The 18,535-nt window shown below is 37.4% G+C and overlaps 1 protein-coding gene across 3 annotated transcripts in view; it reads right to left on the minus strand.

The window, feature by feature from the left end:
- Dpp10 (dipeptidyl peptidase like 10) overlaps positions 1–18,535 on the minus strand; it is a 1,373,287-nt gene that overhangs the window by 629,582 nt on the left and 725,170 nt on the right. Inside the window, exon 1 of one of the 3 annotated variants that reach the window (XM_074070577.1) lies at positions 14,339–14,976. The exons of 1 other annotated variant lie outside the window; for it this stretch is intronic. In XM_074070577.1, coding sequence (XP_073926678.1) covers positions 14,339–14,410 — 72 coding nt within the window. In that variant the 5' untranslated portion in view covers positions 14,411–14,976. Of the gene's footprint in view, positions 1–14,097; positions 14,206–14,338; positions 14,977–18,535 lie in introns of those variants that run through there. One more of the 3 variants, XM_074070579.1, reaches the window with a different exon arrangement.

The following is an 18,535-nucleotide window of genomic DNA, read 5'->3' on the forward strand; positions in this document are numbered from 1 at the left end:
CATGTTTACAGTATGCAGTGATAAAAACAGAATAGTTAACATTTCAAGTATTTGATTAACATGTACTAATTGAACATATTCATGGAATGGTATTTCAGTGAATCTGATCGAATTTGCGTAATTAATATTTCATCTGCTTATCATTAATTTTTTGTGAAATCCTCAAACTTCTCTCTTCTAGTTATTAATAAATATTTAAACATTGTGAACTATAGTCCCCCCATTGTGTGTGTGTGTGTGAATAGAACAGAATAAAATTTTAGCTATCACTGATGATAATAAAAATGCCAATTTATCACTAACATTATTCTCCTTTTATAATATGAATAGTATCTTTGCTACAGACCCATCAGACCATGGCACATGTCAGTCTCATTAAAGCCATAAATTAAATAATTATTTTTTGGCAGTGCTTCATAATCGCTAGGCACGTGTTCCACCACTTGAACATGCCACCAGCCCTTATTTTGTTTTGTTGTTGTGTGGATAGAATCTCTTTTTGCCTAGGGTCAGCCTTAGACCATGATCCTTCTTATACTCATTACTCCATGTAGCTGGAGTTTAGAGGTGCCATCACACCAAGCCTATTTTTTGAAATCAGGTCTCAATAACTTTTTGCTTGGCTGGCCTTCAACTACAGTCTTCTTGATTTCCACCTCCAAGAAGACTGGATTGCAGGTATATGATACTATGCCTGGCACTTAGAATTAGAGAATTCTTTCTGCTGAGAAATATAGCCTCACTTCTCAGCATGTTGAACAGAAATTAGGCATCCTCTGGCATGTATTATAAATGCAGAATCTTGGACCCCAATGCAGAGTTGTAGCATTAGTTTCTGCTTATTTCAATATCCCCAAGTGATTCGCATACTCATTGAAGTTTTACAAGTAATGACCTAAAACTGACCCCCCAATATGTAACTGACCTAAAACTGACCCCCTAATATGTAACTGACAGTAGTCACTAACCACTTGGAACTATTTTTGCATTAAAATAAATTAAAACTAAATAAAATTAAAAATATTTCTAGGTGGCATTAGCCATAACACAGTGTTCAAGAACCACTTGTGGAAAGCACAGGTTTAAAATATTTTCCTCATTCCAGAATATGCTTATGCACTGTACTGGTCTTCCAAATACACCAAAATCCTTAATATCCAGTAAGATAGTCTTCTGTTTGAAAGTAAAAGATACTATATGAAAATAAGGTTCAATAATTTGGTAAGTTTTTGTAAACCCAAAGTTATTCTTTAATCCCCTTTGGACACAGTATGCAAATACTCATCTAAATTCATTTCACAAACATACACACAGCAGAGAAAACCAAGGCCAGAGGAGGAAGGTACTTGTCCCCCATGCCAGGCAGCAATTCTCTTTTTGAGATTCTCAGTCCCATTTCAATGTTTGTTTTATTCTTTTTATTAGCACATAATAGTTGTACAGGGGGATACATTGTGACATTTACATCTGGGCCTACAATAAATCTGAATTAGATTCAATCTCTCCATCATTCTCTCTCATCTCCCTCCCCCATCTTAGAATAATTTCAAAATGTTTCATTATTCTATTTTCATACATGTATAAAAATATACCCACCATATTTGCTCTTCATCACTTTTTCCTGCTGCCCTCCCCCTATGACTGGTACCCTCCCCAAAAAGGACCTGTTTTACCTTCCTGTCCTACATTTTTAAGGGTCTATAGACAGTTAAGGGGGATTTGCCTTGGTATTTCAGACATGTACGTATCATTCTTTAATCAAATTAACCCCCACATTATTTACTTTTCCTCTATTGTGCTGCTCCCTATCATTTATCAGCGTACACTGCATTATATTATATTATATTATCTTCATACACAGATGAAATATTTCAATATTTTCACTCCTTAACTTTCTCTTTCCCTCTCCTGTCTCCCCATAGCTCCCATATACTCACTAATGCAATGTTTTCCCTCCCTATCTCTCCTGCTCTTTCTCTCTCTGCTCCTCATCCTGCCCACACCATGCATTCACAAGGCCCTCCTTTTCTCTTGTTCCCGAACATCAGTTCTCAATACAGAGCATACCTCGCCAACATGGAGAGACGAAGAAATACAAATTAGACATGAACTGATAAAGTGTTAACACTTTCTGCTCTGCCTTCAGTTAAAGGGAATAGGAAGTCATAGTGAAATTCCAGATTTACACAGATAGATGGGAAGAGCTATTGGTCAGGCAAACCTAAGGCAGTCAGAGAAGTGAGTGACAAGAGACAAAAAACTTATGATAAGTCTTAAATCAGCCCATATGGATAGATTTTGTCTCTCCTCCTAACGGGCATCTTTGAAAGCAGCCATCTCCAGGGATAATACCACCATGCAATTTGATCTGAACCTCAGTCCAGAGAAGAATGACTTTTCACTTCCTTGTATGCAATTATCCTATCTCATCTTCTTCACAGAAGAGCTATTTGAGATTACCAAATTGTTCTCCTCTATCCTTCAAAGACACCTGGACCAATTTGTTGGGAGAACCCGACGGGCAGTGTTGGCTAACTGGCTATATTCCAGGACCTCACTGCTGGTGAATCAAATCTGACACTTGAAGTTCCATAGGGCTTATAGAAAGTTTCGAAAAAATTGCTTAAGAAGTTGGCTGTGACACCAAGTACAGGCCAAGACTGTACCACTTTTCTGAGCTTGGGAATTGTTAAGAAACATACTTGGAAACTGTAAATAAAACTTGGGTCTACCTTTTCAATGTGCTGTACCAGCTAATCAGCCTGCATAAAGATTATATTATTTTAAGGGAATAGACCTTTATTTGACTTACTATTAACTATTTAACATCAGTTCAGAGACTATAAAGTTAGATATTAATTGTAGAAGATAAATGAGTTCCAAAAACAGTTTCTGTATAAAAGAAAACCAAACGGGTTATGGTTTAAATGCTCTGTTGGATGTTAACCAGTTTGGGATCTAATTTTCCAAATTGTGCAACCCATTCCTTTTCTGACTATGTAAATCTCTAGGTTCAAATGTTCTTTGAATCAAATTTGCCATCTTGATAGTTCTTGTATTATTGATCCCTGATATATGTATACTACATATATAGATATATACATATACATAATCTAAAACCATGACCTTTTTATTAGTGAACATAGACTTTGACTTTGATCAGCACTGTTTTTCAGACTTTTATCAGTGAAATGAGAAACTTCTGAAAACCTAAACTCCATCCAAATTTTGACACAATTAACCTTGCTGTTTCCTAGCAGAATCTACATAAAACGTAGTTTTATTAAACCTAATCCCCAGGAAAAACTAAAATTAAAAGAGCTTTAATCCAGGCGGAGCCTTCCCACTTTAGCTCTCAATCACTTTTTTTTTCTTTGACATCTCTACAGACAACCAAAAATAATTTCTATGACTGATAATTGATTGAGGCTCCTTCTGATTCCTAAGCTCGGAGAGAGGTTCTCTGGGTTCTAACACACCAAATTCATCAGTGATGTGATTTTGAAAGTCGGTCTTTATCATTCTCATTTGTCTTATCAATAAAACAGGTGACTTACTCACTTGATCTGTTCTAAGATTCTTTTAAAAGATATATCACATAAAGACAGAAAAGTGAACAAACATTAGATTCTCTCATTTAGAACTCCCAGAGACAGAAATAGGAGCACAGAGAACATGTTACTAATAATTACCACCTGCAGATTTTATGCTGGCAATTTGTTGCTTCCAATGTTCAGGTTATTTAATATGTTCCTACCTAAATGCACAGCCATATAAGTGGGTGTTTTCTTCTAAAAATGGCTTTAAATGGAAGACAGCAGATGGTTTAATGCTGTTATGATATCTGTTTAATTTTTATCCTCTGTATAACCTCTTGATGCTTTGTGACCTCTCTGCAATACCTTCTCCTTGTTATAGAGTGACTCATTTTTGAGGTTTATATAACAATTATGGGCTTGTTATGCTGTACAGCCCCAAACCAGCAATTTTCTATCATGATGCTTTTGCCCTGGGTTTTCCTTAACTAAAATTGCCTGTGTGACCAATAAGCAATGTGAAGCTGACATTTCTGAGCCTGAGCAGATAATCCTAGATTGTATTTACCTATTCTCAAATATTTGCACCATCTGTGACTTCATATTAGTTTTTCTTTTTTTTTTTAGATTTGCTGTTATAGCTGAAGGACCGAGTTTCTGAAAAGGAATGAAGCAGCACTCCAAATACAGAATGTATTATAAGCATGAGATGGAATTTAACCATGAGTTGGGGAAAAGAAATAACAATTTCAGGAAAGGAAATGCATATTCAGTTCTCCACCTTCAACATACAAACTTTGTTGACTTCTTTGCACTTTATAGGGAATATGAAAATGGATACTGTACATTTTCTTAGCCACCTCCTAATCTATGTTTGCTTTGGAGCCAGGGTGACTCACATAATCTCCATATCAATAAAAATAGAAGCTTGATATTGAAGATGACCTTCAGTTTCTGATTTAGTCAAAGAAGGGAAGAAAGGTGTTTTAAAGCTGGGATCCCAACTTTTAGAAACCTCAGGATTCAACATAGTTTGACTTTCTATCACATTGGGTATGTCTGGCATAGTGAAACAGCACATATCAATAATCAAATAAGCACCACCACCTTTCAGCACCTCTTGGATAATAAGCCCATCTCATTGCCAATTCTACAACAATTCTGCAAGGCAAACATCATTCCCCTTCCAGAAGTATCTGATTTACAGAGACACTGGGTTATTTACTCCAACTAGAAATTTGAGGAGTTAGGCTTTAAAGAGAGATTAAATGGAATAGGAATACCTAATTCTTTCCTCTAAAGGGAATTCTGTGTGATTCAAAATTCTTTGTATGGATTCATTTGTTTAGCATATAAATATTTCTCAGGTCTGGTAGTGGAACCTGGTACCCTGAAAGCTCGGTGTGGGAATAAAAATGAATATAATTTCTGGAATGAAATCCTACCTACCATGAGTTGCAGTGAATCAAGAGGTATTTTGTTTATCTGTTTTGTGACTGCACATGAAAGCTCTAAAATTCACAGGCAATGCATTCCAAAATCCTAAGAATTGCACTTCTAATTCCTGAGTGGTGGATGCTCAGTGGGTTCTCCTTCATGCTGAGGCCAGAGAGGAGGCCTAGGAAGGGCAGCTACTGCTTTCAAAGAGGGCAATGCTGTCATTTCTTTGGAGCACTGGATCTCACAGTTTACTTTCACAATGACTTTTATGGCTGTGGGAGTGACTCCTGTGACATTAGAAGTCTAAGGCCATTGTCCTAGAACTAATACATCACAACAGAAAAATAATATCAAACCAGTTTTGCCCATGGAGTCACAACATTTAAAACACACACACACATACACACATATATATGTAATATAAAACATTGTATATATAATATTTATATGTTTTTTAAAAATCACACTGATGCCAAGTGCTAAGGAAGGCATATATGACACCATAGCACCATCAACTGCTCTATATAAGCAGTTGAATCTAGAAACATGGTACAGGGAAGACAGTCACTGTGAAGATACACAAAATCAAGTATCTCTACCAATTCTAACTTTGGATAATCTCAGACAAGTTTTTCCACCTCTCCATTGTCTATGTGCTGATTTGAAAACATAGCCATTAGATTCACATTCATTGGAAAAGGAATGTTTCTTAAAGGTTATCATCATTTATGGTTTAGCTGTTTGAAGGGAGGTATTTGGAAAGACAAAGCTTGTATCAATGTCAAAGTAATCATTCTACATGTCAGGAAATCAGGTTTTGGAAAGAGAATGACTCTTAGAAATGAGGAGAAATGGAAGGCATTGGATTTGAGTCTGGAGGTGGCACTAATACAAAGGGAAAAAAAGAACCAGAGGTACCATTCTGTAACAGAGACTGACTCTGAGCAGATAGAAACTTGCAAGAACAAGAAAACAGGAGGAACAGATGCAGAGGAAAACCCTCGTAATGCCACAGTAGCACTAGAGTTGGGTTAGCCTCATTTTAAAGCAATTGCAGGCAACCTCCATAGATATGAAGAAGAGAGAAGCATTCTCATTTGAAATCCAGGTTTTAATCATGTGTGCCCATCACTGACAGGATGATGGCCAGGAAGTAGCATATACATACTTCCTAGGGCCAGGGAAAAGAAATAACCTTGAAAAGGTGCTAGATACCTGAAAATATACTCACTTTTTTTCTTGAGCACTTATGTTTTACAGTACTCTAAAAGGAAAACAAACAAAATGCATGGCCTTTTACTGTAAAAGACGCCAAAAGCTAAGAGGGTAGATAGAAAAATCTTTTCATGAATTCATAGATCATAGAAAGGTTAAATTATAAGCTAACTTACTCAGGCAAATGATAAATTTCTAAATTGGAGAAGTCCTTCATGGATTTCAGATTTTTTTTCTCTCAAAAAAAAGGCTATATTTTTTTACTTCCATTTCAACATTGTCAATTGTGTCTAACAGAGAAGGATCATTAGGTACGTTTGTGAAAAATTAAATTAAAAGATCGTTGTATGAAAAAGACTTTTAGTTCTTGTTTCAACACATGTAAAATAAAATGGTCACATCTTGCATTCATTAATTTATATTAAAAGCAATCCTGGAGGTGAGATGTGATGAACAGAAGTGTATCAGAATTTTTACTTACTCAGTTCCTGTTGCTGAAAGCAAATCTGTGTTCAGCAACAGGCAAGGCCTAACTCTCCCTGTACAGCATTATTAATGCAACTTCAAGTGGTCTCTCTGGACCAGTATTTCAAAATAAATCACAAGACAGCCTGCCATTCAGTTTCTCAATTATGTGATTCAGCTTTGTCACATACCTGTTTTCAGGGCAAAGACCCTCAGATGAAATAAGAAATTGAATGAATCTTCATTCAGCTCCCAGAAAAGGGATGGAGATAAAGATAATAAAAATGTCTTTTTTCCTCACTTGTCTTCATTTGCTATCTTGTAACCTGATACATAGATTTTTGCCCTAACCTAAGAAAATCAATAAGTATGATAAATTACAATAATATTCAACTCAGATAATACGCAGCACCCATGGAGAACATTTCCAAGTACAAAGATTTGATTATGATTCAACTTTTTTTGAATTTCAACACAACATATCATAATTTTCCATATGCAGAGAATTTCTAAGTCAATCATTTCTGTGAACCAAATTTCTAGATAGAGAGTATTAAACCAAGAACATATCAAAGAAGATCCTAAGTCTTTGGAGGAAACAGATAGGTTATAATAAAAAAATAGAGAAAGTGAGTCAATTGTCATAAGTTGTTTTTATCTAATTCTCCTATAACAGTATAATTATAAAATATTGAGAGCATTTATATACTGAGTATATACACATGAAATCAATATATTGCACAGGCACACAAATATATATTATGTATACATGTGTATGTGTTATATGTAAATTTGATAAAGGTGTGCACACATATTTATTCAGTGTTTTCATTAACATAAGTGCAAAGTTACCCTCCAAAAAACGACATCTCAGATGAATTTGAAGCATGACAGCATTAAGAAGAATAAAGTACTTATTCACTTTCTTCCTTGGTCCAGATATGAAGATGAAGTTATAGCTTTCAGAAGGATTATAGAATATGTCATAAATGGAAGGGGAAGAATTCAATATGAAATCTGTTTCACTCTGTTTTCAATCCAACATACATGTGGCTGAATCCCACCCCCACCTGCTATAACTAATTCTGAAAATTACTTGTGAATTCTAAAAATTTTGTAGAATATATTGTTCTGCCTAATGAAATAAGCATATTACCTGGGTGTTGGCTAAAATTATTAACATTTTAACAATTTTTAACTAAACTATGGCATGATGAAAGGAAAAACATCATTTTTATTATGTAAAAGGCATAACAAAAAGTAAACATTAATTCCTAAGCAATTCAAAATACAACATTTCTTTTATCAGCTTTTGAATAAAAGTGAGTTGTCTGTGTTTAGCACAACAGTGGATGTTATAGTTATCATTATATATGGCTATGTGTAAAATTCTGAAAATTCACTACAGCTCAACAAAAATGAATACACAGTAGAAATTGTCCCACTCTTCTCATTGGATTTACTTCCCCACTCTCCATCATCCTGGAAATGACACCCATTCCTTACGTTAATATGTAGTAAATGATAAGAACACTTATCCCTTAGAGGGAAGGTAGGTGTTCGGTTTAAGATTTAGAGTACAAGCGCTCTCTAGATAGCACAGACTATACAGAGATTGGTTATTTCCAAAAGCAAAAATGTGGATAAGGTCGGTACAAACTTGAAGACAGTGGTGTTGTGGGAATAATCAGCACTAAGCTCTATGACTTCTCGAGGTGGGCACTGTACACTAGTGCAGAAACCTTTCTAACTTTAAATGAGGTCATGCATTTATTTGATAGTTCACATTCCCTCTATCATTTCTTTGACCTCTTTTAGACATTTTACAAGGCTTCAGGTGGAAATAGATAAAAGTTTCCATGTTGATGTATGTTATCCTAATGTGTCCCCATTACAATGTCTCAGGAGTGCATGAACTTACTTAGAATACTCATGAACTCACTCAGAGTATGAAAATATAGGGGGGTAATTTTCATAGTTGGAACATCAAATTGGAACTTGTCTTTAAATGCTGCAGAGGAATAACTGTGGAAGACTTTGGGTGGACAAGTGTTTTGAACTATACTTAGTACAGTTCTCCTACCACCAATGGTCTTGGAGTGAGGGACACTCCACCACCAAACACTCCTACAGACTGAAATCTCACCATCTGACACATTCCCACAAGTCACAGTGCTCTTTTCTTCAAGCATTCTCTTTCTCCAGCTAATTACCTTAATAAATGAATTACATGGGAAACAACATGCAATATATCCAGTAGCTAATTCAGTTGTTAGTAGAATTAGCCAATGTTTTCTTTCATTCTGGCCCATTACAGAACATGACAATAGAAAGGTAAGTTTTCATTGAATGCATACAGAGGTGTAACAAAAAATACTTTCAAGTTCAAGTGTCTGTCAAATTAGGCCAGACGTTCAAATTTATCACCATGATAGTTATGTGCATACACAAACTCACATGTAAACATAAACATGTGTATGGAAAAAGCAATAGTCATGAAATGTTAAAATCATGGACCAGCTATAGGTGGCTTGCTGATCCTCATTTTTATTATTTAAATTTTGTCTGGGCTATTATTTCCAGACTGTATATTTAATGAGAGGACTTGGGATAGGACAGGCATTATTCAAAAACTTTTACAAATTCTCTCACTTAATTTTTACAACAAACATGTGAAGGACCCATTATCACTTGTACTCATAGATGAAATGGAGATACTCAGCAATCTGCCCAAGAAAGCACAGTGGGTTCTAGTGGAGATGACTTGTCCCTGAACGTGAATTTGTGATTTCTAGTGCTTACAAACAGTCAATGCTAAATGAATATTTGTGATTGATAGCCCAACGTGCACAGTCTTAGTCACAACATTCTAGCACTCTGTACATGATATGACATACAAATATGCTTATATATATTAAAGCTTAAAACATTTTGTAATCATAAATGATTCAAGACACTGAAATTTTGAAATGGTATTATTATTAAAGACTGGGAGAAATTTACTTTAAATGTTTTGTTTTGAATATACTATTCCTCACAATATAATGTAATATAAATATTTAATAATATAATTTTCTTTAATTTGTTATTATATAACTTAACCTTTTTAAATGTGTAATTTTCTCCGCCCTGAAATAAACAAATAGATAGATACATAGACATATTAAATGATTCTCAGCAAGGAATATTTTGTGGTATGTTCTTAACTCAGTAAACAAAATTATTTACATATAAAATATTTATATTCTGCATTTTATTAGTTATTTAATATTATATAATATTTAAATGTACAAAAAAGAGAGTTGAAAATGCTTATTATCTCCCAAATCACCTTTATTCAACCAAAATTATATTTTCTAACCAAGTTATGTAGAATTCTCTTTGCCAGTTACATATTTATATTTTAATTACATTTCTTTGGTTAGAAGAAAAGTAGTAAATTTATCAAGTAATTTTCTTTTTTTTAAACAAGGTCTCACTATGTAGCCTAGCCCAGGCTGTCCTGGGACCCTTGATCTGCCTGCCTCAGTCACCCCAGTGTGGGAATTACAGGTATATATATCACCAAATCTGGCTTCAAATAAGTTTTTCAGCATGATTTACAAAAGTGGTTTCAAAGTTCTATATTAAAAAGAATAGTTTATTGACTAAACTATTAAATGTTTATATATTATCAAGGGAAATATGAAGCAACATTTCTGAAAGTTTTCTTAAGCATACATTTCAAAAGTTTAATTTGATTTTATAACCATTGAAACATTTTAAATATTACCTATGGATCAAAAGTACAATAAATATTTTGCATTAGACCTTTCACATATTATATACTTCGTCACAATTCCTACCATTAATTATTTCATCAGGAGGCTGCCATATGCAGCCATAGAATTGTGAGATTGGTTTTCTACGAAAACACATTTTTTAAAAGAAGACTGTATAATTAATACTATCTTTGTAGATAGTTGCTTTTAAAAATATTTTTAGTTATATTCTAGAAAATGATGTTTTTATTTTATGTGTGTGTGTTTATTTTGGTTTTGGAACAGAGATGATTGACATTCATTTTAGGCAATATTTTCCCCATTGGACTCAGCAGAAGGATGCCACCTGGTGGAAATGTGAGCAAATTTGAAACCTTGCCTTACTGATTAAAAATGTACTCATAACAAACCTGAGAATCTCTTCATTACCAGGGACTAGTGTATTTATGAGGACATATCTGATTGGTTCTGTATTATTTAGATTAATAAAGAAGATATCAAGTTAACATTAAAATTTAAAAACTATTATGTACATTTATAGTTGAAAATTTAAAGAAAGTCTTTATCCATTTTACATTTAAAGTAATATATGCACACCAATACAATACATTTGCAATCATTTTTCATTTTTACAATAGGGATGTGTTGTATTGTATAGAAGTTAGGAGGTGGGGCTGCAGACTTAAATGAGATCCTAGTGAAGTCTCTTCTCTACCACTTCCAGAACTTCTGAAGGCAACCTTAGTTAGGTTGCTTAATTTCCTTAACCTCTGTATCCTCATCTCTAAAATGGGAATAGCAACAGGATGTACCTGCAAAGTCGCCTTGAAAATCAACAGAAAAATTCATTGGATATCCCCAAGGATAGTACATTGCATGTAGCAAACATTCAAGAAGTGATTGTTTTCAAATAAAAATAAATTACAATTATCCACTCAAGATTCTGGATCTGTCGATGTAAACTTAGATACTAATCATGTTAAGTAGAAATGACTTGTATCTACCCATGTCAAGTCATTTATTTTTATTCATTTTATAAATGTGGAATGCTATGAAAGCAAAAATAACTATTTTAAAGCATTTTTAACCAATGAAGCCTTAGAAGAAAGATCACTAAAATGATAAAAATATTTCCAGTGTGTCATAATATTAAGAAAAGAATACAGTCCCTGCTGCTTCCTGGGGAGGGCATGCCTATGATCAAGGCGTCTTATGACAGGACAGTAGCAGGCAAAATGAATCTGGAAGGTCAAGTCCTCCACTGGAGTGTGTCAGTAACCAGATTATATGGTTCATAGCCATTTTCTCTTACAGAAGAGACTATTTTCTTTCACTGTGCTAAATGGAAATAGGTGTTTGATGGTTTCAGGACAAGGCATCTTTGAGGTTCATAAAAAAATCTCTGTCATAGAAAGTAAAAGACCTTTTAGGCAACATTGAAAAGTTTTAATCATTCAAAATCAATATATAGTGAGTGAGTGTCTGAAACATGCCCCTTGTGATAACACTAGGTAGAATATCATAAAGGTAAATTTTAAATTAAATTTGTGAATTTTTTTTAATATCTTAGAAGTCAGAACAATTAATCACATCTTTACAGTGGTATTTATATCTAGTATTACATGAAAGTTGTGTGACAATTGAAAGATTAAGCCACAATGACTGACTCTGTTCATAAAAACTTAGTGGTCTTCAGAAAGAAATTTAAGCATTCACTACAACCCTCCACGTTATATGGCCATCATTTCACATGTTAATCTTTGGACAAAGAATATACTAAATATAGGAATTGCCTAGGAGTTTTTGAAAACCCTCATGGGGACTGCTGTTTATAATTCAGTCTGACTTTCTTCCCCTTTGCAAAATCAATCTCTTTCATTTTAACGCATGTATAGAATGCATGCCACTGACATGTTAAAATTGTGTAAATGCTCAGTAAGTCACTTAAAATACTCAATTAAAACAGAATCCTGAAAATGACCACTCCCCAAACATTTGAAGTGGCTATAAATTATGCACAGGAACAAAAAACATGGATTCAAGCTTCAACCTATCTCTATGTGAATTTTAAGTCCCAGATTAGTCCTGACAAAAAGATTTACTGTGCATACACAACGTGTCCACTGTTTGCATAGACATTTTCAGCTTCTGTGTGCTCTGCTTTGCCTCTTCCTCCCCACCTCCATCACAGAACTGTTTGCTGCACCTCAAGTAACCAGCTGGTGTCACAGGTTAGTGAGCAAAGATTTCATGTGGGGACTCTCACTTGACTAATCGTTCTTATTGGTAGCATTATTCCAAGAGCAGCAGAGAGACTCAGTGGCTTGTTAATGAAATTTAAGGGCTGACAGCCTTAAAGAGGATGTCATATCCATGCTCTTTTAGTGACATTATTTTTATACATCTGCTAACCAATTCCTACGTTGTGATGTGCTTGGGGGCAGGGAAGAGGTATGAGAACCGGACACTATAATGTTTTAATGTTTGCATTCTTATCTAAGAATATGGAGTAAAGAAGATGGATTAACAAAACCTGTGCTTTGTAAAACCTGCAACATTCACCTCCATTAACAGAGAGGGAGCTTTAAGGCATTAAATAATCTCCACCACCTGTGTGAAACATATGTGAGAGAAGTGAGAAGGGGACAGAAGGGAAGAAAAGAGACCACAAGCCAGGAGAGGTGACCAAGACTGGAATATTAACAACAGCATCACTGGCATAGCTTTCTCTGCCTTGCCGCCACTCCCCGGCGGTTTGGACAGCTCCCTTAACACGCTCTTCTGTGTTTAGAATATGGGAAGAGCAGAGTTGCTGCTGGAGTCTAGCGGCTTGCACCCCCGTGTCACCCCACTTCTAAAGATGAACTGGGAGTGCCTCTGCCGGGAACGCCTCCGACAGCCCTCCACAGGGCGCTGCCAGCAAAGAGCTTCATCTCCTGCACCCCAAGTGCCTGGGTCCTCTAGCTCCACACTTATGAGCTGACCTAAGCGGCTCTTTCTGCTCAGTTCTAATTGATGCAAATGTGACTGCACCTCGCCCTGGCTCACTACATCCTCCTCCTCCTCGCCAGAGCATCGCCGCACTCCTGCCCCTCCAACTTTGAAAAAAAGCGTCACCAAACTCCCAATTCACCCTAATCCAGGGGCAGAGACGAGATAGGGATCCCCGATAGGCTACAGATCCCTAAGTCCGAAACAAATAGGGGTGGCGTTTGCGGAAGGACAAAAATGGTACAGGAATAACACTCAGCCAATACAGGGCACCTCACCTCTGCAGATACAACACATCTGGACTCAACGAATCACTAAAGCGAGGACCTTCCCTTCACGTTCAATGATTTACTGCTCTCCAAGCCCTGTTCCACTCAGCAGACCACAGATGCCCAGTACATCCTCTTCTACCACCTAGCCTTCCCACCTCAAAAATAAATAAATAAAGGGAAGGAAAAACTCTGCCGCCCTAAAGGTCATTTGCCTACATGAGTCTCTTTGACCAGCGCGTGTTCTGGTCATAACAAAACAGGGCTTGAACCCTGCAAGTGGTCATCTCCAAGAGCGCAGCAGACTCATGCAGCGCGTGTTAATAGGGAGTCCAGAAGCCCCTTTCCTGGGACGCGACCAACCTCTCCCTCCCACTGTGGCCCGCCCGCCGCTCTCCCCCGGGCACCCCCAGCCTTTACCTCTCGCCCCCCTTCCCCGCGGCTTTCCACCTTGCGCATCCTCTCCCCGACCCCAGAGCGCACTCAGACGCTCTAACTTCCTGCTGAGTCCATGGATGAGCAAAGCAGAGCCTGGAACTGGGGCGGGGGAAGGGTGGGGAGAGGGACGCGTGGGAGCCGAGTCAGGTGGGGGAGAGACTGGGGGAGCTCGGACTGGAGCCACCCCTCCAGGGAGGGCCTGGCCCCAGCTGCAAACTCTCACCTGGTCCGCCGGCTGTGTCTGGCTCGCCCTGGCCCCCGGGGTGGGCTGCTGCTCCTGTTTCATGGCTGTCATCGCCGGTGGCCCGCGTCGGAGCTCACTTCCTCGCGGGCACTTCAGACTCGGGGACTGTCACTTGGCAGAGATCGCATGTCACAGGCGCCCGTCGCTCTCGGAATTGGCGGAAGGAAAAGCAGCGGCAGCGATGGGTGGGGGGGGGAGGGGAACGATAGGGAGGGGAAGAAGAGAGGCAGCTGGCAAGCTCCCCTCGCAGGACCCTCTGTCTACTACCGCAGACCCTCTAACTCCCCACTCCCCCGCCCCCCACCACCCAAAAATATAGAGAGCCTCGGAGACCTGACACAACCAAGTGGCAAGTTAACGGAGAGGCGAGCGGCTGACTCCTAGCACCTGACCGCGCTGGAGCGACGTCTCCCAGCGCCAGCCCGGCTAGCATTCTACCGCAGTCCGCGCCCCCCGCCCGCACAGTCGCCCGCCCTCGGGGGTTCCCGGCGCTGCGCTCAGCGCGCCAGGTGGAGCAGCCGGACGCCGCGCTCCAGCATCTCCCGAGCAACCGCAACGCGGGAGAGAGCCCTGTGCGGCTCAGGAGCTCCCCACTCGTCCAGCCAAGGCTGTCCAGCTCTGCGGGCTCCCCCAGCCCCTCCGCCCCCCGCGGGCTCCTGCTAAAACCCGGAGAAGCGGAGTAAGCCCGTGCAAACCCTTGGTGACTCCAGCGCTGCCACTGGGCATGCTCCAGTACTCCTAGAAGGTAGCAGGCAGAGGGGCACAAGGGTATGGAGCCCCGCCAGGGGAGTGCAACACCTGCCTGGACCTAAGTGGTTTTCCGAGTTCCTTTGTGACCGAGGCTCTGCGCCTTTAGATTTTTTTTGACAGTGGACATCCTTTGGCCTCCAGCCTGGATTCCCCAGGAAGCTGCCTAGTTAATGCTAGTGGAATTTTTAAAGATTGGTAAAAAGCAGTAATAACAATAATGGTGATAACCAGATACTTCTTTGTAAATATTTTTCCTGGGCACATGTAGAAAAACCTTCAGAATTGAAGTTTTTCACCTTAAAATTTCCTAAGTTATTTTTGCTCAAGACCACCCTCTTCCATTCAGAATATGTTTATAGGGCATGTACCATGTGCCAAACTGTAAGGCCGAAAGGGGTTGCAAGGAAGAGATACTAAATAATAAGTCCAAATCTATCCATACCCCTGTCTGAGGGAAATTTATGCTGTAGTCTGGGGACTGGGAACCTGGAGCAGGGATACAAATCCATAGGTCAACGAAGTTTGGAAGTTGAATGCATGTGCCGAAGTATAGTAGACAGAGTTCACTAGCTTCATTCAGATGCAGTAAGCTTTTTCTGGGTTCCAGAAAGAATATATTTAGGTAGATGAACCACAAGCATACTCTCATCACAGACACAGAGAAAAGGCAGGAGAGGGTCAAATATTCAGAAGTTTGTGAATTCAGCAAATGCTGTGAGGTTCCAGCAGAAGGGACCAGACACTATGTGGAGTGATGCAGACTAACACTGAGTCTAGTTTTACTAGTAAGGACTGGCTCCCTTCTTGTATGAGTTAGTCTGTGAACTAGCCATTTGTTAGTGAAGGGGGCTGTTTGTTGTAAGATAGTAAGAATTGTGCTTCTGTTTTGTCAATTCTTAAAACATGAATTATAGTACTTGACCTAGTAACAACCACCCCTTAAAGAAATGAATCTATGATCACCAATTGAAAAGTAGAATCCAAATAAAGGAAGACCTTGCTTTTCAAAAATTTGTGCTGCAGGACTTTGAGTGACCTATTTGTTCCACTTCTGTAGAATAGCTTTTTGATAGGAAAAACTTTGCTAGTTGTAAAACATACAGGAAATATAAAAAATGAAATATGTGTAAAATAACTATTGAGTAAACATGACAATCCAGATTTTTTCTTATCTATAACTTGAGGGTCTGGGGAAGAGGATATGTATTATTCAAGAAATGTTTCCATCTTTACATTTTGCTCTTCTGTTAGTTATTTGAGTGTTCATTCTTTCAAGTGTTTCCATTTTAGACAATCTGCTTGAGTTGAAGGAATTTACTTTATGACAGAGATTTCTTTCACATAGGACAAGTACACACTAGAGGGAATTATCTTCATTCTATTTAAGATTTCATATTTGATTGAATTCAGTGGTTGAATGTGCATCCATTTTCAGTATTCAGTATAAAATTTACTTTGGTTATAAATCAAGACATAAATTGTTACATGTTTCACTTGATGTGGAGAGAGAGAGAGGAGAAAGTGAGACAAAGAGAGAATTTTTTGTTTTCGAATAAAGGTTTCTTTGACCTGAGTCTTTGTCTTTTTGGAGTGAGTTGTTATTTTTAAGCTAAGAACATAATTTGTTGGTTCTTAGGATTTAAGTTAAGGGCATTCCTTGAAACTTGATCACTTGAAAATTGATTTTCCCAAGTTAAATATTCTTTTGTGTGTGTGAAATGTGATGCCCTCAGATGAGAGTGTTAGATTTTTCTACTTCCAACTTTAATTTCTTATTGAAGAAAAAAAAATCTAATGTCCAAGAAAAATAAAGCTAATGTTTGCAGTTCTGTTTTATATGGTTTTTGATTAAGGTATTATTAACGAAAAAAACCCATAAATTCACAATCACATTTCTACAAAATTTTTAAATAATTTGCATAGCTAGAACCTTAATGCAGCATAGACAAGAAGTGCCTGTACCACACTAGATGTCATCTGAAGGTTGTTCTTGCTCCATCCCAACATGGAGCTAAGGACTAGGAAGAAGTTGCTTATCTCCTGTTTTCACTTTCTTATCTGCTAAAATTAAAATATTTAGACTAGATGACCATTGAGATTCCATCTATCTCTAAATTTCTATGATTATATATTTATTTTATAAATCAAAAGACTATATTCTGAATGATGTTATTTGTGTGTGCTTAAAATTTAGTGGAGAGTCTAGTAAGTGCTTGGAAAAGTACAAAAAAAATCAATAGATGAGTTAATTACCTCACAATGGACCCTTAACATCCACCAAAATTTCCCATGCTCCCTCATTACACATAAGTGCATATTAATACTCTTGTCCAATTAATATTTTTAGGACTCAGACAATTAAATTTAAAATTTGATTTACTGAGTACTTCTGAAAATAAAAAGTGCTATTTAAGGAGAGTTCTGTAGAGATTTGTACAATATTTTGGAGTACTTTTTCTTATTTCATGTCTTAGAGGTGCTAATCCACAGACAGTCACACATTTTATAACACCCGTATGATGGTAAAGAATTTTTCCTAGAGTTTTCATGGAATGGAATCAGATTGTCATAACTGAAAAAAGACTAGGAATAAAATTCCTTTTATTTAGGGTTGTAAATGTCTTGCAACATATGACTGTTTTATTAAAAAATATTTTGTAGAATTCAGCTCCACCACTTCTTTCTGAAAATCATATTACCACAATTTCTACTCTGATGTTCCAGAGTAGCTATAATTTACAAAGCTACTTCTTCAAGGTATTTGTCTGGGTTTCTGAAATAACTCAAATCCTTCTCACATACAGTACTGTGAATATCTACAATATCTTTCTTTAGTGGTTACACAGTGCCTTAAAAGTGGGATGCCACTTTGCTGAGAATATAAAATTGCAAAATTGAAGACAGATCATTAAATTTACATAGTGATTGAATTGATTCAATATTATCATCGCAATATTTCAGCATCAGTGGCAAGGATAGGTTGCTCCAAAAATACACAGGTCATATGTGCTCTATTAAATTTTCTACATCAAATTGTAAACACAGCTACAAAGAACAAAAAATTTACTCTAACAACCTCCAAGTAATAAATAAGGCCAGGTTAAACTCCGATATGTCAGAGAAAGACAAAAGTCTCTTGAGAATTGTGAATTGTCACAGCTTTTAGAAACAAATGCTTCAATTTCAGAAAAATTAGATAAGAAAAAATGGGACTCTGTAAGCAGCTAGTTTCCTAGGGTCTCTCACTACTTTTTCCTTCATTTCTCTCTTTTTCCTGAAGTCAATCTGCAGTGTGAAGTAAAAGCTACCTTGATAGGGGCTTCCCCAGCATTAGTCAGTCCTCTACTGAGTGTCTATAATGAGCACAGCATCAGGAAGACAGGGTTCATGAGCTGTGTCTTCAGAGACCTGGCCTGAAATGTGCCC

The sequence above is a fragment of the Castor canadensis genome, chromosome 4 (assembly GCF_047511655.1).
Source record: "Castor canadensis chromosome 4, mCasCan1.hap1v2, whole genome shotgun sequence".
Classification (NCBI taxonomy): Eukaryota; Metazoa; Chordata; class Mammalia; order Rodentia; family Castoridae; genus Castor; species Castor canadensis.